Below are 27094 nucleotides of genomic sequence, written 5' to 3' on the forward strand. Positions count from 1 at the left end.
GTCTATTTCTGAAATTCACTTTTTGTGTGTTGTACAAAATGTTCATGTTTTATTTGATTCCCCTCACCCCACCTTACTATAGTGTAACATGTTTATGTCTGTGTTTTTAAGTGCAAGTTGTTGGGAAACTAATAAATTGAAGAAACAATAATGATATTGACCTTGGCTGGGGTGTCTTGCCCTGCAGATGCTCTGACTGGCTCCTGGGGTCATGCCATGTATTGTTTAGCGGCTCAGTTCCTTTGCCAGGCCTGCCAGCCTTTGTTCAGCTCCTCTCTCCTGACTTTCATTTCCCTGTCCATGCAGTGGGGCTTATCTGAGCAAGCCGAGAAATAAGTCCAGGACCCACCAGTTGCCTTGTCACAGACTCCTCTGTGCCTCACGATGCTGGTGAAGGGGTGGGGGGAGCCCAACATCTGGGCCTCAGTTGCCAAATATATCACTTCTTGGAAAGGAAACTACTTTGTCAGCTGCAGCAAATCAGAGAAGGAGAGGTTTGCAATGGGGTGATTTGACCAAAGGAGGAAAGAAAGAGAAAAATTATTGAATGGTGGAGAGAAGTCTTTGTGTGCACAGATGAAGCACTACCCGCCCCCCAGCCCAGCAAAGAGGTCCCAGAGAAACAAATGAGGTTCGTGGGCAGATGGGCCTACTGTCACTTTGGTACCCTAATTCATAGCACGTTATTTATCTGGGCCGGAAACTTAGGAAGCTGCCTGATACTGTCAGGCCATTGACCCATTCAGCTTAGTGTTTGCCACTCTGGCAGCAGCGTTCCAGGTCTCTCTCAGCCCTATCTGGAGATTCCAGGGAAAGGTTCAGAAAGGGGCAACAGGAATCATCAAGGGGATGGAGCATCTCCACTGTGTGCAAAAGTTGCAGCATTTGGGACTTTTTAGTTTAGAGAAGAGCTGAGTAAGAAGAGACAGTGGATACAGAAAAGTTTTTCTCCTTCTCTTATAACACTAGAACTCAGGGACATCCAATGAAGCAGATTATTGGAAGATTCAGGGCAGCTCTGAAAAAGTACTCACTCCCACAGGAGGCAGAGGTGGCCACCAACTTGGATAGCTTTGAAAGAGCATTAGATACATTCATGGAGGAGGAGGAGGCTATCAATGGCTAGTAGCCATGGTGGCCATGCTGGGCCTCCACTGGCTGAAGCACTAATGCTTCTGATATCAAATGATGGGAACCACAGGAGGGGAGGGTGCCCTTGTGTTTGGGTCCTGCTTGCGGGCTTCCTATTAGGGCATCTGATCGGCCACTATGAGATCAAGATGCTGGCCTACATGGGCCATTGGACCGATCCAACAGCCAGGCTCTTCTGATGTTCTCTGCCACTGAGTCCTTCCTGTAAGGGATCCATTGAGTTTCAGGAGAGTTATGATCTTATATAGGAGTACACAAGCCCCTTCAGGGAAACTTCAGACCTGCTACCTACATTTGTATTGGGAAGTTGAGGGAATGTGTGGAGACTTTTACTTTATGCTTCATTTATATTTCTGTCCCCTCTTATCCCTAGGCACCAGGGTGGGCATCTCTATTTCGCTTCACATAATTTTATCCTCACAATGATCCTGTGAAGGAGGCTGAATGTATAATTGATTGATGAGACTCACTGCCAAAAGATGTCATGATGGCTGCCAGCTTAGAGGAATTTTAAAATGGGGAGGGGATTGTTAGACCAATTCATGGTGGAAAAGTCTAATAACAGTGATGACTAAGTGGAACCTCCAGCTATCTCTGAACACCAGTTGCTGGTTAGTTACTGTGTGAAACAGTGGACTAAGGTGTGTGTTATGATGCAAACCTGCAGTTGAGATTCCTGTGTTGCAGGGGGTTGGTCTAGATGACCGTCAGGTCCCTTCCAACGCTACAATTCTGTGATTCTACGAATCCATAAGCCAGGCTTTCTGAGGTGGATTGTAGATCTGAAAACTAAATGGACAGTGGGTCATGGGTCTGAGCCAAGCTTCTCATATTCCACTGCTGGTCTTGTCGTTCCATGGGGAAAAACAAAGACTGAGAGTTTGTTGAGAGCCAGCTAATAATTCAAAAAATCTTGTGAACTTGGATTTCCTTGCTGGGACATAATTGTCCAGAAGCTGCCCAGGAGCCTTGCAAGAGCCACCAAGCCCCGCTACCTGCCCCCTCTCAAATGCTTTTACTTGGTTGTCCTCCCTCAGTGCAGGCATCTGTGTCTCCTATGGCATCTTTTACCAGCCTGGTACCCACCAGTTGATTTTGGATTCCAGTTCCCAGCAAGCATCCCCAGCAGCCAGCATGGCCAACGACCAGGGATTATGGAAGCTGGAGGGCACCAGGTTGGAGAAGACTGACCTGTCATCAGGCCAGATCGATGTGCACCCTCGACCAGGGTGTCTTGGGCGTCTCCCAGGTGTGTCCCTTAGCTGCCGGTGGCTCAGGCCTCGATTCTTGGCATGCTTGACAGGTGGAAACCCAGGCAGTAATGGCATCGTCCATGTTAGGGCGCCAGACGTAACACCGAGCCAACGCCTTCATTTTGACGATTCCCGGGTGGTCAGCATGCAGAGCCTCCAGGACGCGTTGACGGAGTCTTTGGGGAATCACGACGCGGTCTCCCCACAGCAGACAGCCACGATGAGCAGGCATCTACTGGGAGTCAGCAGCTGGTTCCCATGAGGCTGCAACCTGGCCTGCCTAGAGGTGATGGTCAAAGTATGGCTTGCCTGTAATGGGTGGGGTCTCAGCCCTTTGGCCTCCACCTCCCTTTCAAAGCAGTTATGCGGCAAACTTGGGGGCACATGTAGGATGATCAGGGGGCTGGGACTAGGACTGGAGGATGTCAGTTGGTGGCAGGTCCCAGGTCTGGCCAGCTCTTCTTCCCCCTTGAACTTAGGGGGAAGTTGGCCTGGAGAGGAGAAGACTGGGAGGTCTTGATCTTCAAATATCTAAAGGGTTGTCATATGGAAGATGGAGCAAGCTTGTTTTCTGCTGCTCCAGAGGGCAGGAAGCAAACCAAGGGATTCAAATGACAAGAAAGAAGATTCCAACTGAACTTCAGGAATAACTTACTGTGGGTAAGAGCCATTTGACAGTGGAACAGACTGAGAAGGTGGTGGACTCCCTTTCCTTAGAGGTTTTTAAACAGGTTGGATGGCCACCTGTCCTAGATGCTTTAGCTGTGGTTCCTGTAATGCAGGAGTTTGGACTAGATGACCCTCAGGGTCTCTCCCAACTCTACAGTTCTATGGTTCTGTGAACTAAGGATGCTTCTAGGCAAGAATCAGGACAAGGCAGCACAGCATCCAACTCTTTCAGAGGCTGTTTGGTCTTGCAAAGGTTTGCTGCTTCTTAGTACCAAAAGCAAACCATAAACTTGTACCTTGCGCCAACTGCTGGATCCAGGAGGGGCCAGGAAGGCAGTATCTTGCTTGACAGAAACCCTTTGCTTTCTCTCCCGCCCCAGGACTGCCCTTTCATTGTGTGCATGACTTACGCCTTCCACACCCCTGACAAGCTGTGCTTCATTCTGGACCTGATGAACGGTAAGGAAGATCAAGTGGGAGATCTTGGGGTGGGAATATGCACAGATTGCTATGCCAAGTTCTGAGCTTTGCAAATGGAGGCCAGTCCCTCCATTTGCAAATGGAGGACAGTCATGGGCTTTCACCTCCCCGCTCTGCTTGCCAATGTTGGAAACAGGGTCAGATCCAGCAAGGCCATTGCAGTGTTCTTTTTTAAAACAAAATTATTAACAAATTCAACATAACAAATCAACAATACAAATCATCTTCATTGTTTTTCCCCCTCCCATTTTTCTCCCTCCCACCCCCCCCAACAAACCCCCCTCCCTCCCCACCAGGACTTCCCTCAGCTCCTCTCTCTGATTTCTCATCTCATATTGTTCTCTGCATATTATAAAATTCTATACATCCTTATATTATCTACCCTCCATATTAACCCAATAAATTTGTGTATGTTTATTCAAAAGCTGCCAAGGAGTCCAGTTCATTTTGTTGTCTTTTTAAATAGACTGTAAAAGGTTCACAGTTGTCTTTATCTCGCAATTTACATGTCAGTTTCGCCAGTTCTGCATAGTTCATTAATTTCTCTTGCCACTGTTCTTTTGTTGGGGTTTCCTCATTCGTCCATCCTTGTGCTCTCAAGACTCTTGCCACCGTCATTGCATACATAAAAAAAATCTTTATTTTTCTTGGCAGGTCTTGTCTAACAATCCCTAACAAAAATGCTTCTGTTTTTTTTACAAATGTCATTTTAAACATTTTCTTCAATTATTTGTATATCATTTCCCCCCAAAAATTAATTTCTCTGCATTCCCACCACATATGGTAAAAGGTACCTTCTTTTCCTTTACATTTCCAACATATATTTGACCCAGTTTTATACATTTTTGCTATCTGTACTGGTGTGTTACATCATGTACATCATTTTCATATAATTTTCTTTCAAAAGAGAACAGTCTGTAAATTTTAAATCTGTTTTCCACAATTTTTCCCAGTCTTCAAATTGTATATTATGCCCTATATCTTGTGCCCATCTTCATCTTTTGTTTCCCATTCTAGCAGAATACTATATACATCCTTCAGCAACTTCATTTTCCCTTCTATGACTTCCTTTTGAAATCTAGAAGTAGTATAACTAAATCCTTTCTTGTTATCTTCTTTATGCATCTTATGTAATTGCCTATAGTGTAGCCAACTCTGAAAATGATCTTTTATTTCCTCATACTCTTTTAGTTTCCATTTTCCTTCTTGTTCTTTCAGTAAATCACTATATGTAAGCCACTTCCCTTTCTTTCCAAGTGGCTTGAGCAGCAAAGCTTCAATTGGTGAGAGCCACCAAGGTGTCTTTTGTTCTATTAAATCTTTATATCTCTCCCACACCCTCATTAATGATTTCCTAATTATATAATTATAGAATCCTTTATGTACTTTTCTTTTCCTTTCCCATACCATAAGTATGCATGCCATCCAAATCTGTTATCGTGACCTTCTAAGTCCAATGCTTCTTCCTTTTCCAGTTTTATCCAGTCCCTAATCCATAATCTCACCTGGAGTACTGTGTCCAGTTCTGGGCACCACAGTTCAAGAAGGACACTGACAAACTGGAACGTGTCCAGAGGAGGGCAACCAAAATGGTCAAAGGCCTGGAAACGATGCCTTATGAGGAACGGCTAAGGGAGCTGGGCATGTTTAGCCTGGAGAAGAGGAGGTTAAGGGGTGATATGATAGCCATGTTCAAATATATAAAAGGATGCCACATAGAGGAGGGAGAAAGGTTGTTTTCTGCTGCTCCAGAGAAGCGGACACGGAGCAATGGATCCAAACTACAAGAAAGAAGATTCCACCTAAACATTAGGAAGAACTTCCTGACAGTAAGAGCTGTTCGACAGTGGAATTTGCTGCCAAGGAGTGTGGTGGAGTCTCCTTCTTTGGAGGTCTTTAAGCAGAGGCTTGACAACCATATGTCAGGAGTGCTCTGATGGTGTTTCCTGCTTGGCAGGGGGTTGGACTCGATGGCCCTTGTGGTCTCTTCCAACTCTATGATTCTATGATTCATACCAAAACTGCCTCTTTCTTTTATATCTGTAAGTATCTTATGCTTTATCCTTGGCCTTTTGCCCCCCCCCCCCCGATAAACTTGGAAATTTCCTTCTGTCATCTTTTGAGGCAGTCATCTTTCACCATTACTGGGACTGTCTGGAAAAGAAAGAGCATTTTTGGCAAAAAATTCATTTTTACCGCTGCAATTTTTCCTAGTAGGGAAAGGTTCATTCTACTCCTTATTTCTTTTTATCTCAAGCCGCACTTTTTCATAGTTGTCTTTATAGATATTTATATTTTTTTGATGTTAACCATATCCTAGATATGGCCTTCTATCTCAGTACTTTGCTCCAGCTCTTCTTCTTTCAAATTATTAACTAATAACTTAGTTTTATTTCTATTTAATTTAAATCCTTCCACTTCCCCAAATTTATGAATCTTTTCTATAACTCTGAGTAGAGAGTTTTTTGGATCTTCCACTGTAATCACTAAATCATCAGCATATGTTTTTAATTTAAACTCACTTTTCCCTGTTTTTATCCCAGTGATCTTCTTATGTTTCTGGTAAGTACTTCCAGGACAAGAATGAACAAAAGCGGTGATAGTGGACAACCTTGTCTAGTTCCTTTTTGTATCTTACAGTCTTCTGTTATCACCTAGAATCATAGAATCATAGAATCATAGAGTTGGAAGAGACCACAAGGGCCATCGAGTCCAACCCCCTGCCAAGCAGGAAACACCATCAGAGCACTCCTGACATATGGTTGTCAAGCCTCTGCTTAAAGACCTCCAAAGAAGGAGACTCCACCACACTCCTTGGCAGCAAATTCCACTGTCGAACAGCTCTTACTGTCAGGAAGTTCTTCCTAATGTTTAGGTGGTATCTTCTTTCTTGTAGTTTGGATCCATTGCTCCGTGTCCGCTTCTCTGGAGCAGCAGAAAACAGCCTTTCTCCCTCCTCTATGTGACATCCTTTTATATATTTGAACATGGCTATCATATCACCCCTTAACCTCCTCTTCTCCAGGCTAAACATGCCCAGCTCCCTTAGCCGTTCCTCATAAGGCATCATTTCCAGGCCTTTGACCATTTTGGTTGCCCTCCTCTGGACACGTTCCAGTTTGTCAGTGTCCTTCTTGAACTGTGGTGCCCAGAACTGGACACAGTACTCCAGGTGAGGTCTGACCAGAGCAGAATACAGTGGCACTCTTACTTCCCTTGATCTAGATGCTATACTCCTATTGATGAGGCCCAGAATTGCATTGGCTTTTTTAGCTGCCGCGTCACACTGTTGGCTCATGTCAAGTTTGTGGTCAACCAAGACTCCTAGATCCTTTTCACATGTACTGCTCTCAAGCCAGGTGTCACCCATCTTGTATTTGTGCCTCTCATTTTTTTTGCCCAAGTGCAATACTTTACATTTCTCCCTGTTAAAATTCATCTTGTTTGTTTTGGCCCAGTTCTCTAATCTGTCAAGGTCGTTTTGAAGTGTGATCCTGTCCTCTGGGGTGTTAGCCACCCCTCCCAGTTTGGTGTCATCTGCAAATTTGATCAGGATGCCCTTGAGTCCATCATCCAAGTCGTTGATAAAGATGTTGAATAAGACCGGGCCCAGGACAGAACCCTGTGGCACCCCACTAGTCACTCTTCTCCAGGATGAAGAGGAACCATTGATGAGCACCCTTTGGGTTCGGTCAGTCAGCCAGTTACAAATCCACTGAGTGGTAGCATAGTCAAGACCGCATTTTACCAGCTTCTTTACAAGAATATCATGGGGCACCTTGTCAAATGCCTTGCTGAAATCAAGGTAGACTACATCCACTGCGTTCCCTTCATCTACCAGGCTTGTAATTCTGTCAAAAAACGAGATCAGGTTAGTCTGACATGACTTATTTTTCAGAAATCCATGCTGACTATTGGTGATCACAGCATTCCTTTCTAGGTGCTCACAGACTGTTTGCTTAATGATCTGCTCCAGAATCTTCCCTGGTATTGATGTCAGACTGACTGGGCGGTAATTATTTGGGTCCTCTCTTTTCCCCTTTTTGAAAATAGGGACAACATTTGCCCTCCTCCAGTCTGCCGGGACTTCGCCTGTTCTCCAGGAATTCTCAAAGATGACTGCCAGTGGTTCTGAAATCACATCTGCCAGTTCTTTTAATACTCTTGGATGCAGTTCATCTGGCCCTGGAGACTTGAATACATCTAGACTAGCCAAGTATTCTTGTACTATCTCCTTAGTTATTCTGGGCTGTGTTTCCTCTGCTGAATCATTTGCTCCAAATTCTTCAGGTCGGGCATTGTTTTCTTTATCGGAGAAGACTGAGGCAAAGAAGGCATTGAGGAGTTTAGCCCTTTCTGTGTCCCCTGTTTGCATTTCACCATCTTCTCCTCTGAGTGACCCCACGGTTTCTTTGTTCTTCCTTTTGCTACGAACATACCCATAAAAGCCTTTTTTGTTGCTTTTAACCTCTCTAGCAAGCCTGAGTTCATTTTGTGCTTTAGCTTTTCTGACTTTGTGTCTACACGTGCTGGCTATTTGTTTGAATTCCTCTTTGGTGGTTTCCCCCCTTTTCCATTTTTTGTACACATCCTTTTTTAATCTTAACTCAGTTAAAAGTTCTTTAGATAGCCACCCTGGCTTCTTTAGGCACCTTCCATGTTTCCGTCTCATTGGTATTGCTTGAAGTTGTGCTTTTACTATCTCCCTCTTAACAAACTCCCAGCCATCATGAACTCCCTTTCCTTTTAGTCTTACTGTCCATGGGATCTCACCCAGCACTTCCCTAAGCTTTATGAAGTCGGCTTTCTTAAAGTCAAGAAATTGAGTCCTAGTATGCTTGGCTGCTCCTTTCCGCTGTATAGTAAACTTCAGAAGAGCATGATCACTCGCGCCTAATGATCCTTCCACTTCTACCCCACTAACCAGGTCATCAACATTGGTTAGGACCAGATCTAAAATGGCTGTTCCTCTTGTTGCTTCTCCCACTTTCTGGACAATGAAGTTGTCTGCAAGGGCAGTGAGGAATCTGTTTGACCTTATGCTCTTGGCTGAGTTTGACATCCAACAAATATCCGGGTAATTGAAGTCCCCCATTACTACTATCTCCCTTCCTTTTGCATGCTTGGCCATCTGTTCCAGGAAGGCATCATCTATGTCCTCCGTTTGGCTTGGGGATCTATAGTAAACTCCCACAATGAGGTCACTGTTATTCTTCTCTCCCTTAATTTTGACCCAAATGCTCTCACTTTGGCTTTGAGGTTCTAAATCTTGGATCTCTTCACAGGTATACACATCCCTGACATATAACGCCACTCCTCCTCCTTTCTTGTCTGGTCTGTTTCTTTGAAATAGATTGTATCCCTCCATTATTACATTCCAATCGTGGGATTTATCCCACCAGGTTTCAGTGATTCCTATTATGTCATATTTAGTTTGCTGTACCAGGAGCTCAAGCTCATCTTGTTTATTTCCCATGCTTTGCGCATTAGTGTACAGACATTGAAGTCCATTAATCATTCCCCCGTGTCTCTTATTTAAGGATTTTCTCCTCCCACCACTAGGTCTGCATGCTCTTTGCTCCATTCGGTCTATGACATTTGGATGATCATCTTCATCAATTGATAGACTCCTACCTTCAGGAGCACTGTCTCCCTCCCCCACATTAGTCAGTTTAAAGCCCTCCTGATGAGGTTTCTGAGATTTTTTGCAAAAACATTCCTCCCAACCGTTGTGAGGTGCAGCCCATCGCTTGCCAGAAGTCCATCTTCAAGAAACTGCATTCCGTGATCTAAGAATCCAAACCGTTCCTGTTTGCACCATTTGCGAAGCCAGTTGTTCACTTCCACTATTTTTCCCTCTCTCCCTGGGCCACGTCGTTCAACTGGGAGGACAGATGAGATGACAATTTGTGCATTTAATTGCTTCAATTTCCTGCCCAGAGCCTCGTAATCTCTTTTGATCTTCTGGAGGCTATTGCTTGCAGTGTCATTGGTTCCCACATGAACCAAGAGGAAGGGGTATTTGTCAGTGGGTTTTATGATTCCTTGCAGTCGTTCAGTTACATCTTGGATCTTAGCCCCGGGGAGACAGCACACTTCCCGAGACATCTTGTCAGGCCCACAGATCACTGCTTCTGTTCCCCTCAGTAGGGAATCCCCTATCACCACTACACGCCTCCTCTTAGGTCTGGTCGGGGTTCTTCTGTGAGCTGTCGGTTCCAAGGTCGCCTGGACATTCCCAGAGGACTGCCTTTGCTCCTCGTCTTCATATACCTGATCGACTGTAATGAGGGAGAGATCCTCAAATGGAGTCTGCTCTTCGTCTTCCATGCTAGGGGAAAGGACCTCAAAGCGATTGCGTATTTCTAAACAATCAGAGCGAACCCTGGGCCTCCTACTTCTTTGAGTCACGTTTCTCCATATATCTGACTCCTGTGTTGGTGAACTAGCCACCTTCTCAGGGGAGTCCCCTGTCTCTTCCTTGGTGGAGACGGTGTGCTCTGTTGCTTCCAAGAAGAGTTCCAGCTCTCTAATTCTTTGGAGCGTAGCTACACGTTCCTCCAGTTGCTGGACTTTGTCTTTTAAGAGGGCAATCAACATGCAATTGCTGCAGGTAAAGCTGCCTGCAACCTTTGGCAAGATGGCAAACATTGCGCAGGAACCACAGGCGACTGCAGCTGTTCCCTCACCCTCCATCTTGGGAACGTGTCGTTGGGGGTGGCTACAGTGGTCCTCTATCATAAAAAGTGTGGAGACAGGACAAATAAATCCCTCCAAAAAAACCTAGGTCTCCCCCAACAAATGTTTGAGACTAGCTCCCCTAAATCTAAAATATGGATCAAACTGTGCGCGCCGCTAGGCGCGCGCCGCTGCCCTAAAGCTCTGATAAGCTCCTCCCACAGCTAATCACCTACCTCAACAGAAGCCCTGCCCCCTCTGACCTTTGCCCAGAGAGAGCAGCTAATCAGCCACAAGAAACTCACACAAGAAAACCCTTTTTGTTCCTTCTTCAGCTGCTGCCCTAAAGCTCTGATAAGCTCCTCCCACAGCTAATCACCTACCTCAACAGAAGCCCTGCCCCCTCTGACCTTTGCCCAGAGAGAGCAGCTCTCTGATTTACAATTAATTTGGCTTTTTGTTCTGAATATATTGCTTGCATTCCTTTAAAAAATTTGGATCCACAATTAATTTCTTCAAGTAATTTTATCATAAAATTCCAAGATACATTGTCAAAAGCTTTTTCAGCATCCATAAACTTCACTGCTGCTTTCTTTTCATTTTTAACCTATAGGTATTCAATTACATTCAGAATATTTCTTATATTCTCGTTCATTTGTCTACCTGGAAGGAATCATGCCTGATCTTGATGTATATCAAGCGGGTCTTCAGCACAGTTTGGGGATGGTCCTTCAGAGCATCGCAAGGATGGGCAGGTTGCTCCCTTTGGGTTCTCCACAAACACAGAATCATTGCTTGAAATTTTTAGATTTCTCTCCTCAATCATGCATTCTCTTAAGTAGCTTTTGCTAGGATGAAGCTCTCTTTCTTGGGAGGCTGGTGTGGTCCCTTCCCTCTGTTGTGTTCCATTTTTAAATTGTTTTGTGAACCACTTTGATGACCTTTGGAATGCCAAGAGGAATATACCATATTTTTGGCTCCATAAGAAACACTTTTTTCTTCCTAAAAAATAAGGGGAAATGTCTGTGCATCTTATGGAGCAAATTTGTGGTCCCTGGGGCTGAATTGCCCAGGGGCAAAAAGCAGATCATGCTCTTTTTTTTGAAAGAGGGAAGTGGGTGTTGAAACAAAGCCACTGATAGCAAGCGATCGGAAGTGAGATAAGGGACGCTAGCAAGAAAGGAGGCTGCCTGGGAGGGGGGAGGTAAAGACAGCAAACTTGCAAGGGGAGGAGACAGGAAGACTAAATAAATGAGGAGAGAAATTAGAAGAAAAGGAGAAGCAAAAAACTGCTCCACCCTAAAAGACACTAAGGCAAACAAGAGGGAGAGGAAGCAGCTGATTGGTGGGATTGGGAGAGAGATAAGGGATGCTAGTGGAGGCTGCCTGGGAGAGGGGAGGTAAAGTCCATGGATCCTCAGGATTTTTACATTGGGTCACCCCAAATTCACCATCACATCGCATGTCCATGGCTACAGCCTGCACCAAAAAAAACCATGCATCCACTGTTTCCTGGGGCTGCAATGGTGCAAAAATGTGGTTACAAACAACAGCAATGGGATTCATTAACAGTCTGTGGGCAGGTAGGGTCTTAGCCTGCGTGCCAGGTGGAGCTGGTAGACAGCCACCCTGGACACAGAATTAACCTGCAGCTCCATGGACAGCTGTGAGTCCAAAATGACTCCCAGGCTGCACACCTGGTCCTTCAGCGGCACAGTTACCCCATTCAGGACCAGGGAATCCCCCACACCCGCCTGCCCCTGTCCCCCCAAAATAGTACTTCCGTCTTGTCAGGATTCAACCTCAATCTGTAAGCTGCCATCCATCCTCCAACCGCCTCCAGGCACTCACACAGGACCTTCACCGCCTTCACTGGTTCTGATTTGAAAGAGAGATAGAACTGGGTGTCATCTGCATACTGACGAACACCCAGCCCAAACCCCCTGATGATCTCTCCCTGCGGCTTCATATAGATTTTAAAAAGCATGGGGGAGAGGACGGAACCCTGAGGCACCCCACAAGTGAGAGCCCAGGGGTCTGAACACTCATCCCCCAACACCACTTTCTGGACACGGCCCAGGAGAAAGGAGCGGAATCACCGTATAACAGTGCCCCCAGCTCCCAGCCCCTCTAGACGGTCCAGAAGGATGTTATGGTCGATGGTGTCAAAGGCCGCTGAGAGATCCAGCAGAACTAGGAAACAGCTCTCACCTTTGTCCCTATCCTAGATCATCAAGCAGCATGACCAAGGCAGTTTCAGTCCCATGATGAGGCATGAATCCCGATCGGAAAGGGATCCAAATGGTCCGCATCCTCCAGGCATGCTTGGAGTTGTTCAGCAACAATCCGCTCAATCACCTTGCCCAAGAATGGTAGATTTGAGACTGGGCGATAGTTGGCCATATTGGCCGGGTCTAAAGATGTTTTTTAAGAAGCGGTTTAATGACCGCCTTTTTCAGCGGGTCTGGGAAGGCTCCCTCACAGAGGGAAGCATTCACCACCCCGCAGAGCCCATCGCCCAGCCCTTCCCAGCTCACTTTTATCAGCCAAGATGGGCAAGGATCAAGGAGACAGGTAGTCGGTTTCACTTGTCCAAGCAGCCTGTCCACATCCTTGGAGGTAACAGATTGGAATTGATCCCATGTAACAAGACTAGACAGGACTCTAGCACTCCCCTGCCCTGGCCCTGCTCCCACGGTGGAGTCTACCTCCTTCTGAATCTGAGTGACTTTATCTGCAAAAAACTTTGCAAAAGCATTGCAGGAGATCTTGGGGTCCCTACCAGGCCCCGGTGATGCAGGTGGTTCTGATAGATTGCGAACCACCGCATTGCAGGAGATCTTGGGGTCCCTACCAGGCCCCGGTGATGCAGGTGGTTCCGATAGATTGCGAACCACCTGAAAGAGTCTCCTGCTGCTGTTTTCTGCAGATGCAATAGAGGCGGTGAAGAAGGCCCTCTTCGCTGTTGCCATTGACACTTGGTAGGCTGGACGTTGAGCTCTAGCCCTTGTCCGGCCTGATTCAGAATGAGTTTTCCGCCACCGGCGCTCTAGCCGTCTCAACGATTGTTTCATCACCCTCAGCTCCGGGGAAAACCACGGGGCTGTCCGGGCTCCATGCAATCAGAGAGGGCGCTTCAGAGCCAGACAGTCAATAGCTCTGGTTAACTCTGCATTCCAGCGGGCCACCAGGGAATAAGCTGAAAGGCCATCATCTTGGAATAAAACATCTCCTATCACTCTCTGGAAGCCAATTGGATCCATTAAGTGGCAGGGGCGGACCATCCGAATCGGTCCCACCTCCCTGCAGAGGGGAAGGGTTGCAGAGAAGTCCAGTTGCACCAGGAAATGATCTGACCATGGCACTTCTTTTGTTTCACTTTTAGTTAGTGTCAGATCACCAACATCCGTAGAGGTAACCACCAGGTCTAAGGCATGTCCGTGGCTATGAGTTGGGCCAAACTTATTCAGGGACAGCCCCATGGAGGCCATGCGTTCCACAAAGTCCTGAGTGGCCCCTTGTAAGGTCGTGTCAGCGTGGATGTTAAAATCCCCCAGGACAACCAAACTAGGTGTCTCCAGGAACATATCCGCCACGACCTGAAGCAGCTCCGGCAGGGAATCCTTGGTGCAGCGGGGAGGTCGGTACACCAAAAGGAATCCTGTACTGCCCCTATTGCCCAACTTCCAGAGCATGCACTCAGAAAACTGGGTCTTCCCAATAGGATGCCTGGTGCAGACTAATGACTTCCTAAAAATCACTGCAACCCCCCCTCCCCGCCCACATGACCTGGGTTGCTGTGCATAAGAGAAACCTGGTGGACAAGCAGCAGCAAGGATAGGCCTATCTGTTTCATCCAACCAGGTCTCTGTCACACATGCCAAGACAAATCCTCCATCCACAATCAGGTCATGGTTGGCAGTGGTTTTATTCACCATTGACCTGGCATTGCACAGCAACACTTTCAGGTCATGTGGGTTTCTCTTGCTGATTCCAGTATCCTTCCGGTCAGGACCAGACCTGGAGGCAGGGATAATCCTCAAACAACGACTAAGCCTGCCTCCTCGGTAATGACATGGTCTGGTCTTAGCATAACTCCTCCTCAGGATTTTTGCATTGGATCACCCCAAATTCACCATCAGATCACATAGCATGTCCATGGCTACAGCCTGCACCCAAAAAATCACGCACCCACTGTTGTGTGGGGCTGCAATGGCACAAAAATGTGGTTACAAAGCACAGATCCACATGGATTCTCAGGATTTTTGCCAAACTCACCGTCAAATCACATGTCTGTGGCCACAGCATAAACCACAAAAATCATACATCCACTGTTTCGTTCAGAATAGTTTTTTGTTGTTGTTGTTTTCCTCCTCTAAAAACTAGGTGCGTCTTATGGTCAGGTACGTCTTATGGTGCGAAAAATACGGTATATTGCAAAGCTGTATTGACCAGAGAGTGTTCTCAGTTCCCTGAGCTTGCATAGTCCTGGTCACTGTTCCATTCCCACCACCCCTGCAGAAGAGGGCCTCTGGAACTTCTGGGGAGCCATCCAGAGGTTGCTGTGTTGCTTCAGGACTGGCAAGGCCCTAGCAGAGCTAGTTTAGCTGCTCCTTTCCTCCCGGTCCCAGATCCAGGGCATGTGAGGAGTCATCCTTCTTCCTCATCAGTAGGATTTGGTCCCCCTCAGAAGTAGGGGGCCTCATGCTGTCACACAGGCAGGCGTCCTCCTGTGCTGCTGGGGATTTTCTGACGCAAGAGGGTCAGGCCATTGGCCTGACCGGCATGCATTGATTCTCCCTAAACCTGTGGTATATACTATAATGGGGTTTCTTCCTGGGTGGTGGCCTCCGGAGAAATGCTGATGTCTGTTGACTTCCCCCTTAAGTGCTTGAGCTAGAAATAGGGTGGTCTTCTTACTTGTCCAACACTGGGCTTGTACTGCCAGGATTGTGGTGGAACTCAGCAGTAGCTCACTGGACTCACTCTCAGCATTGGAGTGCAGTGTTTTTAGGGAAGGTCCTGGAGTCCCTGACAGGTTCAGCCACTGATTAATGTCTACAAGGAAGGCAGCTGGGACTTGAGTGTTTCAAGACCTTGTTGTCCCAGATGTGCTTTGACTGCTTACAGTTATTGGGCAGTCATTTCCTTTCCCCAGCACTCCATTGTGGGAAACCAATTGGCACTTGCAACTCTGCAATTAAGTGTAGAGGAATGTGTTCATTTGCTTGGGGGAGATTTGGAGGCAAGCATAGGAGGAAACTCTGCTTTGGAAGAGTGAGGCCTGGGGGTTCTGTGTCGCTCTTTGCTCCACTATAGCCTTGCCCATCTTTGCTTAAACTGCAGAATCAATGAAGGCAGCAGAATTCAGCTTTTTCCTGGCACAGGATTTGGATATGTTAAAAGTATTTTTCCAACTCAACACTTGCAATGGTTGACAAAGAAAACCTTTGAAGGAAAGGGGAGTGTTGAGTGGAGGTTGGGAATAGGAAGATCTGGATGTGGATTGGAAAAGGGGGGGCAAGTAGAGGCCAGGAAAGGCTAGCAAATCTGGTTGCTCCTGAAATCTCTTCCTTCTTCTTCTTTGCCTCCTCTTCATCCTCTTGCTGTTAATGTATTTCCCTATATTCACACCCTGTTCCCTCCCCCGTAGTTTGATATTAAACAGGGTAATAATCTACAGTGGTACCTTGGTTTACGAACTTAATCCGTTCCGGAAGTTCATTCTTAAACCAAAGTGTTCTTAAACCAAGGCATGCTTTCCCATAGCAGTGGGGAAATTTACAAATGAACACACTCAATAGGAAACGGAACATGTTCTGCTTCCAAGGCAAAGTTCACAAACCGAAACACCTACTTCCGGGTTTGCAGCGTTCTTAATCCAAGTTGTTCACAAACTAAGCTGGTCCTTAAACCAAGGTACCACTGTAGTTAAGCAACTCTTCTTAAGACGTAGACATCAAAAATAAAAAACATCACAGTTAAATTATGGATAAAAATAAGATAATTGCACTCTTAGAAGTAGCTTCAATGTCATTTAAAGATCCAGCTAAGCGGGTGGGTCTTAAGTACCAACCTGAACACCATCTTCCCACTTAAGTGTCCTGGCATTTGCTCTCCTGGCCCAGGGGAGACTGCCTAGCTCAATGCAGGCTCTCCAGGCTCATCGGCAAAGGTGCTGGAAATTGAGCCTGGCTTGTTCTTCCTGTGAAACTGACTTCTGGGCCCTTTCTCTCCTCCTCTTCACCTCTAGGTGGAGATCTTCACTACCACCTCTCACAGCATGGAGTGTTTTCGGAGAAGGAGATGCGCTTTTATGCCACTGAGATCATCCTTGGGCTTGAGCACATGCACAATCGCTTTGTGGTCTATAGAGACTTGAAGGTAACTTTTACCTAGGAGATGAAAATGCCACCATGGTGCCACACAGATTTGAGGAATGAGTGCCAAAGGAGTGCCAGAGATGGATGTGGGGAACTGCAGGCTGGTTTTGGAAGGAGTGAGGGATGTTCATTACAGGTGCTTGCTGTAACTGGCCTGAGAGGCAAAGGCAGAATGGGGCAGAGGGAAAGTGGCTGAAAAACCTATAGCCCTGTTCAGGCATCAGGGCAACCCAGAGTCCAACATGACAGGTGGGTGGATCTCGCCACCCACCCCGCTTTGTGAGTTGCAGGACGACTGTGAAGAGTAAAATTCAGGACACATAATAGGAAGTCCTTCTTTACACAGCACATAGTTAAACTATGGGACTTGCTCCCCCAGTGAAGCAGTGATGACCACCAACTTGGATGGCTTTAAAATCACATTGGACAAATTCATGGAGGAGAGAAGGCCATCAATGCTCTGCCCTCTTGATTGCCCTCTTAAAAGACAAAGTCCAGCAACTGGAGGAACGTGTAGCTACGCTCCAAAGAATTAGAGAGCTGGAACTCTTCTTGGAAGCAACAGAGCACACCGTCTCCACCAAGGAAGAGACAGGGGACTCCCCTGAGAAGGTGGCTAGTTCACCAACACAGGAGTCAGATATATGGAGAAACGTGACTCAAAGAAGTAGGAGGCCCAGGGTTCGCTCTGATTGTTTAGAAATACGCAATCGCTTTGAGGTCCTTTCCCCTAGCATGGAAGACGAAGAGCAGACTCCATTTGAGGATCTCTCCCTCATTACAGTCGATCAGGTATATGAAGACGAGGAGCAAAGGCAGTCCTCTGGGAATGTCCAGGCGACCTTGGAACCGACAGCTCACAGAAGAACCCCGACCAGACCTAAGAGGAGGCGTGTAGTGGTGATAGGGGATTCCCTACTGAGGGGAACAGAAGCAGTGATCTGTGGGCCTGACAAGATGTCTCGGGAAGTGTGCTGTCTCCCCGGGGCTAAGATCCAAGATGTAACTGAACGACTGCAAGGAATCATAAAACCCACTGACAAATACCCCTTCCTCTTGGTTCATGTGGGAACCAATGACACTGCAAGCAATAGCCTCCAGAAGATCAAAAGAGATTACGAGGCTCTGGGCAGGAAATTGAAGCAATTAAATGCACAAATTGTCATCTCATCTGTCCTCCCAGTTGAACGACGTGGCCCAGGGAGAGAGGGAAAAATAGTGGAAGTGAACAACTGGCTTCGCAAATGGTGCAAACAGGAACGGTTTGGATTCTTAGATCACGGAATGCAGTTTCTTGAAGATGGACTTCTGGCAAGCGATGGGCTGCACCTCACAACGGTTGGGAGGAATGTTTTTGCAAAAAATCTCAGAAACCTCATCAGGAGGGCTTTAAACTGACTAATGTGGGGGAGGGAGACAGTGCTCCTGAAGGTAGGAGTCTATCAATTGATGAAGATGATCATCCAAATGTCATAGACCGAATGGAGCAAAGAGCATGCAGACCTAGTGGTGGGAGGAGAAAATCCTTAAATAAGAGACACGGGGGAATGATTAATGGACTTCAATGTCTGTACACTAATGCGCAAAGCATGGGAAATAAACAAGATGAGCTTGAGCTCCTGGTACAGCAAACTAAATATGACATAATAGGAATCACTGAAACCTGGTGGGATAAATCCCACGATTGGAATGTAATAATGGAGGGATACAATCTATTTCAAAGAAACAGACCAGACAAGAAAGGAGGAGGAGTGGCGTTATATGTCAGGGATGTGTATACCTGTGAAGAGATCCAAGATTTAGAACCTCAAAGCCAAAGTGAGAGCATTTGGGTCAAAATTAAGGGAGAGAAGAATAACAGTGACCTCATTGTGGGAGTTTACTATAGATCCCCAAGCCAAACGGAGGACATAGATGATGCCTTCCTGGAACAGATGGCCAAGCATGCAAAAGGAAGGGAGATAGTAGTAATGGGGGACTTCAATTACCCGGATATTTGTTGGATGTCAAACTCAGCCAAGAGCATAAGGTCAAACAGATTCCTCACTGCCCTTGCAGACAACTTCATTGTCCAGAAAGTGGGAGAAGCAACAAGAGGAACAGCCATTTTAGATCTGGTCCTAACCAATGTTGATGACCTGGTTAGTGGGGTAGAAGTGGAAGGATCATTAGGCGCGAGTGATCATGCTCTTCTGAAGTTTACTATACAGCGGAAAGGAGCAGCCAAGCATACTAGGACTCAATTTCTTGACTTTAAGAAAGCCGACTTCATAAAGCTTAGGGAAGTGCTGGGTGAGATCCCATGGACAGTAAGACTAAAAGGAAAGGGAGTTCATGATGGCTGGGAGTTTGTTAAGAGGGAGATAGTAAAAGCACAACTTCAAGCAATACCAATGAGACGGAAACATGGAAGGTGCCTAAAGAAGCCAGGGTGGCTATCTAAAGAACTTTTAACTGAGTTAAGATTAAAAAAGGATGTGTACAAAAAATGGAAAAGGGGGGAAACCACCAAAGAGGAATTCAAACAAATAGCCAGCACGTGTAGACACAAAGTCAGAAAAGCTAAAGCACAAAATGAACTCAGGCTTGCTAGAGAGGTTAAAAGCAACAAAAAAGGCTTTTATGGGTATGTTCGTAGCAAAAGGAAGAACAAAGAAACCGTGGGGTCACTCAGAGGAGAAGATGGTGAAATGCAAACAGGGGACACAGAAAGGGCTAAACTCCTCAATGCCTTCTTTGCCTCAGTCTTCTCCGATAAAGAAAACAATGCCCGACCTGAAGAATTTGGAGCAAATGATTCAGCAGAGGAAACACAGCCCAGAATAACTAAGGAGATAGTACAAGAATACTTGGCTAGTCTAGATGTATTCAAGTCTCCAGGGCCAGATGAACTGCATCCAAGAGTATTAAAAGAACTGGCAGATGTGATTTCAGAACCACTGGCAGTCATCTTTGAGAATTCCTGGAGAACAGGCGAAGTCCCGGCAGACTGGAGGAGGGCAAATGTTGTCCCTATTTTCAAAAAGGGGAAAAGAGAGGACCCAAATAATTACCGCCCAGTCAGTCTGACATCAATACCAGGGAAGATTCTGGAGCAGATCATTAAGCAAACAGTCTGTGAGCACCTAGAAAGGAATGCTGTGATCACCAATAGTCAGCATGGATTTCTGAAAAATAAGTCATGTCAGACTAACCTGATCTCGTTTTTTGACAGAATTACAAGCCTGGTAGATGAAGGGAACGCAGTGGATGTAGTCTACCTTGATTTCAGCAAGGCATTTGACAAGGTGCCCCATGATATTCTTGTAAAGAAGCTGGTAAAATGCGGTCTTGACTATGCTACCACTCAGTGGATTTGTAACTGGCTGACTGACCGAACCCAAAGGGTGCTCATCAATGGTTCCTCTTCATCCTGGAGAAGAGTGACTAGTGGGGTGCCACAGGGTTCTGTCCTGGGCCCGGTCTTATTCAACATCTTTATCAACGACTTGGATGATGGACTCAAGGGCATCCTGATCAAATTTGCAGATGACACCAAACTGGGAGGGGTGGCTAACACCCCAGAGGACAGGATCACACTTCAAAACGACCTTGACAGATTAGAGAACTGGGCCAAAACAAACAAGATGAATTTTAACAGGGAGAAATGTAAAGTATTGCACTTGGGCAAAAAAAATGAGAGGCACAAATACAAGATGGGTGACACCTGGCTTGAGAGCAGTACATGTGAAAAGGATCTAGGAGTCTTGGTTGACCACAAACTTGACATGAGCCAACAGTGTGACGCGGCAGCTAAAAAAGCCAATGCAATTCTGGGCCTCATCAATAGGAGCATAGCATCTAGATCAAGGGAAGTAATAGTGCCACTGTATTCTGCTCTGGTCAGACCTCACCTGGAGTACTGTGTCCAGTTCTGGGCACCACAGTTCAAGAAGGACACTGACAAACTGGAACGTGTCCAGAGGAGGGCAACCAAAATGGTCAAAGGCCTGGAAACGATGCCTTATGAGGAACGGCTAAGGGAGCTGGGCATGTTTAGCCTGGAGAAGAGGAGGTTAAGGGGTGATATGATAGCCATGTTCAAATATATAAAAGGATGTCACATAGAGGAGGGAGAAAGGCTGTTTTCTGCTGCTCCAGAGAAGCGGACACGGAGCAATGGATCCAAACTACAAGAAAGAAGATTCCACCTAAACATTAGGAAGAACTTCCTGACAGTAAGAGCTGTTCGACAGTGGAATTTGCTGCCAAGGAGTGTGGTGGAGTCTCCTTCTTTGGAGGTCTTTAAGCAGAGGCTTGACAACCATATGTCAGGAGTGCTCTGATGGTGTTTCCTGCTTGGCAGGGGGTTGGACTCGATGGCCCTTGGGGTCTATTCCAACTCTATGATTCTATGATTCTATGGTCCAGCCTCTAAAGTTGGAGGCAGTGATGCTCCTGAATAGCAGTAGCTTGATTTCCAGGATCTGCCTCTGCTTCTGATTCTCGCCCCCAGCTCACAGACTGGTGGAGGAACCATTTCATCACCGTGCCACCCCCTCCACCCTCTTTGGATTTCTAGATTGCCCTGATGCTTGAGTAAAGCTTTCCACTTTCTGTGGTTTAGCTTAAGATGGGCCAAATAATTGCATGCTTCCAGGGGTTCAAATGCTCTTCATCTTCTGTCTGTGCCCGTGCTTAGCATAGCTTGTGAGCATTTTGACCTTTCCCCCTCTGCCCCTAACAGATGAAAGGTAAGGGGGGGGGTGTCAGCTGTGCCAAAGACACAGGCCAGTGTTAGTTTTTCAGCAAGTCCATTTTCTTTTTTTTTCTGGGTTAAGCATGTGCACAGTTTGGTGAACTGACCCTGTTGGTCGAACATTTCTTCGTTTCAGTTGCTAAGTAACAGGTGCTTATTGATGTGCTTCTAGCCAGCAAATATCCTCTTGGATGAACACGGCCACGTGAGGATTTCCGACCTGGGGCTGGCTTGCGATTTCTCCAAAAAGAAGCCTCATGCCAGCGTGTAAGTATTGTGCAAACACAGCTTCTGGCTGACACTTTGCACCGCTGTTACTTTCTCTTTGCCAATACCACCATGATTATTATCATGGAATTTATCACTTATTTATTTATTTCATAAAATTTATATTGCTACCATTTATTAAATTTATAAGCCACTTTTTTGGTCAAGGCAACTCAAAATGACTTTTAACCAACCAAACAAGCAAACAAACCACCAATACATTAAAACACATTAAAACTAAGGGGAAGAAATACATTTAAAATATCCCTCCCATCCACTCTAAAAGGCCAGAGATAGAGGCCAAAGGCCCAGTTAAAGAGGAAAGGTTTCGCCTTGATATATTGCTCATATGCTGTTTGATTGTAAAACACACACACACACACACACACACACACACACACACACACACACACAAACCAAACCCTCAAAAACCCTCAAAAAGAATAAAGCAAAAAAATTATCAGTAAAGGAAATTATTTAAAACATTCAAAAAATGATTAAAATCAGAGATTGGCTAAAAACAGCTTAGAACGCCCATCAACATTATGAGGCTGGGTAGGCATGTTCAAGCAAAATGTTTTTAGCAGGCACTGAAAAGAGTACAGCGAAGGAACCTGTCTGATGTCAACAGGCAGCAAGTTCCAAAGTGCTGTGGTGCCACACTAAAAGATTGATTTCTTACAAATGTGGAACATGTATTATGTGGCACCTGTAACAGTGTCAGTTTTGCTCTTATTGGAATGCAGAAAGCTGCCTTCCACCTAGTCAGGCAGAATGGGGCCACTAACTCTGACTGGCAGCAGCTCTCCAGGGCCTCAGGTGTTGAGACTGCTTTAATGTTAAGTTCTCGGGAGGCATTTTGTGACAAGTGGCGCTTACATAAATAAGGACTGCTACCTGACCTTTTTTCACCTGGAGGTGCTGGATTGTACCTAAGGCCCTATGTATGCATAGAACATGTTCTGATGCTGAGTTATGGTTCCTGCTTTTCGGACACAAGTTCACCAGCAACTCCATGTTTCAGTCTTAGGTCTGAAATCCTGGAAAACTGCTGTCAGTCAATGTAGACAATATGGTGCTAGATGGATCAGTGGTTTGATTTGGTACAAGACAGCTTCCCATCTTACTATTTAATTCAGAACTATGAAGACTAAAAACTAAGTTTATTTTTAGAGAAATATGCTTTGCATGGCCAGGAGGTTGTTTCTCAAATCAGTTTGATCTCAGCTACCTGTGGGCAGCACATGCACAGCAAAGTATTTCTCCAAGGCCACCTACTTCAATAAGAAACTTATTCTTGGAGTTTAGCCAAGTTCTCAGCATTTTTCATAATTTGGGCACTAAATTGTTGCAGAACCTTCTCACCAAAAGTGTGTGCCCCTTTGCTGCATCAAAAGATTGTTAAGTTCAGAGACAGTAGTTGTGGGAGTTTCAAGAACATAACAAAAGGAGAGCCTCCTGGATCAGGCCAATGGCTCACCTAGTCCAGCATCCTGTTGCCACAGTGGCTAAGCAGATGCCTCTTTTGGAAAACCCTCCAGCCCAGACCTGAGTACAAGAGCCCCCTTCCTTCCTGTGGCTTCTTTCTACAACTGATATTAGTTGGAGGCAGAGCCAAGCCATCCTGGCTAGTAGCTATTGATAGCCATGTCCTCCATGAACTTGTGCAGTCCTTTTTTAAAACCATCTAGGTTGGCAGCCATTACTGCCTCCCATTGGTGTAAGTTCCATAGTTTTAAGTATGTGAATAAGTACTTTCTCTTATCTGTCCTGAATATGCCTATTTTCAGCTTCATTGGATGTCCACGAGTAACCCTGCCCCTTGCTTGCAGATTTTAGAAATGAACCATTGTAGGTGGTCCATCAAGCATCGCCCCCATAGCATCCTAAACTGCAGCCAGGCATTCACTAGTTGTCTGACTCGCTCCTTTTGCCTCCCTTAATCACAGCGGCACCCATGGCTACATGGCTCCTGAGGTGCTCCAGAAAGGGACAGCCTATGACAGCAGCGCAGACTGGTTCTCCTTGGGCTGCATGCTCTTCAAGCTTCTCCGAGGGTGAGCCCAGCCATTCTGGGGAGCGCAGAATTGGGGGGGGGGGTCCTCCTAAGCCATTGCTGCCTTCTGTTGTGCACGTGAGAAGTGCTTGGAGCTCCTTGGAGCAACAGGGCTTTGTGATGAGATGCAAAAAGAAAGTGATTTCTAGAATTTGAGAACAATTCCCAAAGATATGTATGTAATCTGCTTTATTTAATCCACACCTCCAACATTTATCCAATCCTAATTTATAAATTAAGTTCAATGTATTGTTAAATACCATTGATAGGGGTTTTTAAAACAGTTCTCATTTAGGTCTGCTGAAATTATATTAGAACGGAAGTTAACCCAAATTGAGTTCCATTTTTTCCTGGTTATTCTTTGATCCAAATCTGACACCCATTTTCTCATACGTGTATCCTGGTTCCAATCCAAGTTTAATCCATAGATAGCTAGAATTAATTACTTTATCCAAATGATCAGACTAATGATCAGACTTCGATATATTAGCTAGCGTATACCCACTGGATATTTAAATATTTCTGCTGGGTTATCAATAATGTTATTATAGATGTTATTATGGAAAATGATAAAAAAATAGTGTTCAACTTTATAAAGGTAAAGGTACCCCTGCCCGTACGGGCCAGTCTTGACAGACTCTAGGGTTGTGCGCTCACCTCACTCTATAGGCCGGGAGCCAGCGCTGTCCGCAGACACTTCCGGGTCACGTAGCCAGCGTGACAAGCTGCATCTGGCGAGCCAGCGCAGCACACGGAAACGCCGTTTACCTTCCCGCTAGTAAGCGGTCCCTATTTATCTACTTGCGCCCGGGGGTGCTTTCAAACTGCTAGGTTGGCAGGCGCTGGGACCGAACGACGGGAGCGCACCCCGCCGCGGGGATTCGAACCGCTGACCTGACGATCGGCAAGTCCTAGGCGCTGAGGTTTTACCCACAGCGCCACCCGCGTCCCTACTTTATAACTGCTGCTAAAATTATAATAGCCAAAAATTAAGGGAAAATCATATCTCCTGCTGAATGGACTGAGAAAATTTGGTCCATAGTAACTGTGGTTAACTTAACATTTCAAAAGAATACATAAAAACCAGCCTAGCAGGTTTATGGGAAAATTAGATTATTCGGCACTTTGAAGTGCCAGGGACAGGACTTTGAAGCACCACACAGGCAGCAAGGCACTGCTAAAATGAAGGAGGGGGTAACCCTTTGTTTTAGCAGCTGTTCCAATGCAAACCCTTTCCTGATTCTAAAACAACAGAAACTGCTGAAACTTTGCTGCCTCAGCTAGGCTGAGCTTCATTGCTAGACTGAGTTTTCATTGAAACTGCTGCTAAAAAGCAGGGGGGAAAGCAGGAAAACATTGGTTTCAGCAGGGCCTTTCCATCCTGCTTAGCACTGGGTTTGGGTGTGCAAGAGAGTTCCCTGCAGGGAGTTATCTTGCTTTACTGGAACTGAGCAAGTTTCACCTCCTTTTGCATCAGCTGTTTAGTGCTGGGTTCAAGAGCATGAGGAAAGTCTTTCACATGCGCATCTAGTAGGATTGGCCTGCAAGCCTACTTTCTGCAGTGCTCCAGAAGGTGTGCAGGGGCTTTTGGCCAAGCCCCACCTTTGTTGTTTAGTCGTTTAGTCGTGTCCGACTCTTCGTGACCCCATGGACCAGAGCACGCCAGACACTCCTGTCTTCCACTGCCTCCCGCAGTTTGGTGAAACTCATGCTGGTAGCTTCAAGAACACTGTCCAACCATCTCGTCCTCTTTCGTCCCCTTCTCCTTGTGCCCTCCATTTTCCCAACATCAGGGTCTTTTCCAGGGAGTCTTCTCTTCTCATGAGGTGGCCAAAGTATTGGAGCCTCAGCTTCACGATCTGTCCTTCCAGTGACAGGGCTGATTTCCTTTCAGCACTCAGGGCTGATTTCCTTCACAATGGATAGGTTTTATCTTCTTGCAGTCCATGGGACTCTCAAGAGTCTCCTCCAGCACCATAATTCAAAAGCATCAATTCTTCGGCAATTAGCCTTCTTTATGGTCCAGCTCTCACTTCCGTACATACTGGGAAAACCATGGTTTTAACTATAGGGATCTTTGTTGGCAAGGTGATGTCTCTGCTTTTTAAGATGCTGTCTAGGTTTGCCATTGCTTTTCTCCCAAGAAGCAGGCGTCTTTTAATTTCGTGACTGCTTTCACCATCTGCAGTGATCATGGAGCCCAAGAAAGTAAAATCTCTCACTGCCTCCATTTATTCCCTTTCTATTTGCCAGGAGGTGATGGAACCAGTGACCATGGTCTTTGTTTTTTTGATGTTGAGCTTCAGACCATATTTTGCACTCTCCTCTTTCACCCTCATTAAAAGGTTTTTTTAATTCCTCCTCACTTTCTGCCATCAAGGTTGTGTCATCTGCATATCTGAGGTTGTTGATATTTCTTCCGACAATCTTAATTCCGGTTTGGGATTCATCCAGCCCAGCCTTTCGCGTGATGAATTTTGCATATAAGTTAAATAAGCAGGGAGACAATATACAGCCTTGTCGTACGCCATTCCCAATTTTGAACCAATCAGTTGTTCCATATCCAGTTCTAACTGTAGCTTCTTGTCCCACATAGAGATTTCTCAGGAGACAGATGAGGTGATCAGGCACTCCCATTTCTTTAAGAACTTGCCATGGTTTGCTGTGGTCAGCACAGTCAAAGGCTTTTGCATAGTCAATGAAGCAAAAGTAGATGTCTTTCTGGAACTCTCTAGCTTTCTCCATAATCCAGCGCATGTTTGCAATTTGGTCCCTGGTTCCTCTGCCTCTTCTAAATCCAGCTTGCACTTCTGGGAGTTCTCGTTCCACATACTGCTTGAGCCTTCCTTGTAGAATTTTAAGCATAACCTTGCTAGTGTGTGAAATGAGTGCAATTGTGCGGTAGTTGGAGCATTCTTTGGCACTGCCCTTCTTTGGGATTGGGATGTAGACTGATCTTCTCCAATCCTCTGGCCACTGCTGAGTTTTCCAAATTTGCTGGCATATTGAGTGTAGCACCTTAACAGCATCATATTTTAAAATTTTGAATAGTTCAGCTGGAATACCATCACTTCCACTGGCCTTGTTATTTGCAGTGCTTTCTAAGGCCCATTTGACTTCACTCTCCAGGATGTCTGGCTCAAGGTCAGCAACCACACTACCTGGGGTGTGTAAGACATCCATATCTTTCTGGTATAATTCCTCTGTGTATTCTTGCCACCTCTTCTTGATGTCTTCTGCTTCTGTTAGGTCCTTGCCACTTTTGTCCTTTATTATGGTAATCTTTGAATGAAATGTTCCTTTCATGTCTCCAATTTTCTTGAACAGATCTCTGGTTTTTCCCATTCTGTTGTTTTAATCTATTTCTTTGCATTGCTCGTTTAAGAAGGCCTTCTTGTCTCACCTTGCTATTATCTTG

At 45.8% G+C, this 27094-nt stretch overlaps 1 protein-coding gene across 8 annotated transcripts in view; it reads left to right on the top strand.

The window, feature by feature from the left end:
• Nucleotides 1-27094, top strand: part of GRK3 (G protein-coupled receptor kinase 3) — a 163798-nt gene that overhangs the window by 107579 nt on the left and 29125 nt on the right. For 7 of the 8 annotated variants that reach the window (XR_013390519.1, XM_077917760.1, XM_028703678.2 and 4 more), the window contains 4 exons: nucleotides 3455-3533; nucleotides 16486-16616; nucleotides 21526-21620; nucleotides 23570-23677. Coding sequence is in view for 7 of the 8 variants with exons in the window: in XM_077917760.1 (XP_077773886.1) it covers nucleotides 3455-3533; nucleotides 16486-16616; nucleotides 21526-21620; nucleotides 23570-23677 (413 nt within the window). In the remaining variant the exon portion in view is untranslated. The remainder of the gene's footprint in view (nucleotides 1-3454; nucleotides 3534-16485; nucleotides 16617-21525; nucleotides 21621-23569; nucleotides 23678-27094) is intronic. The other variant, XM_028703681.2, reaches the window with a different exon arrangement.

The sequence above is a fragment of the Podarcis muralis genome, chromosome 13 (assembly GCF_964188315.1).
Source record: "Podarcis muralis chromosome 13, rPodMur119.hap1.1, whole genome shotgun sequence".
NCBI lineage: Eukaryota > Metazoa > Chordata > Lepidosauria > Squamata > Lacertidae > Podarcis > Podarcis muralis.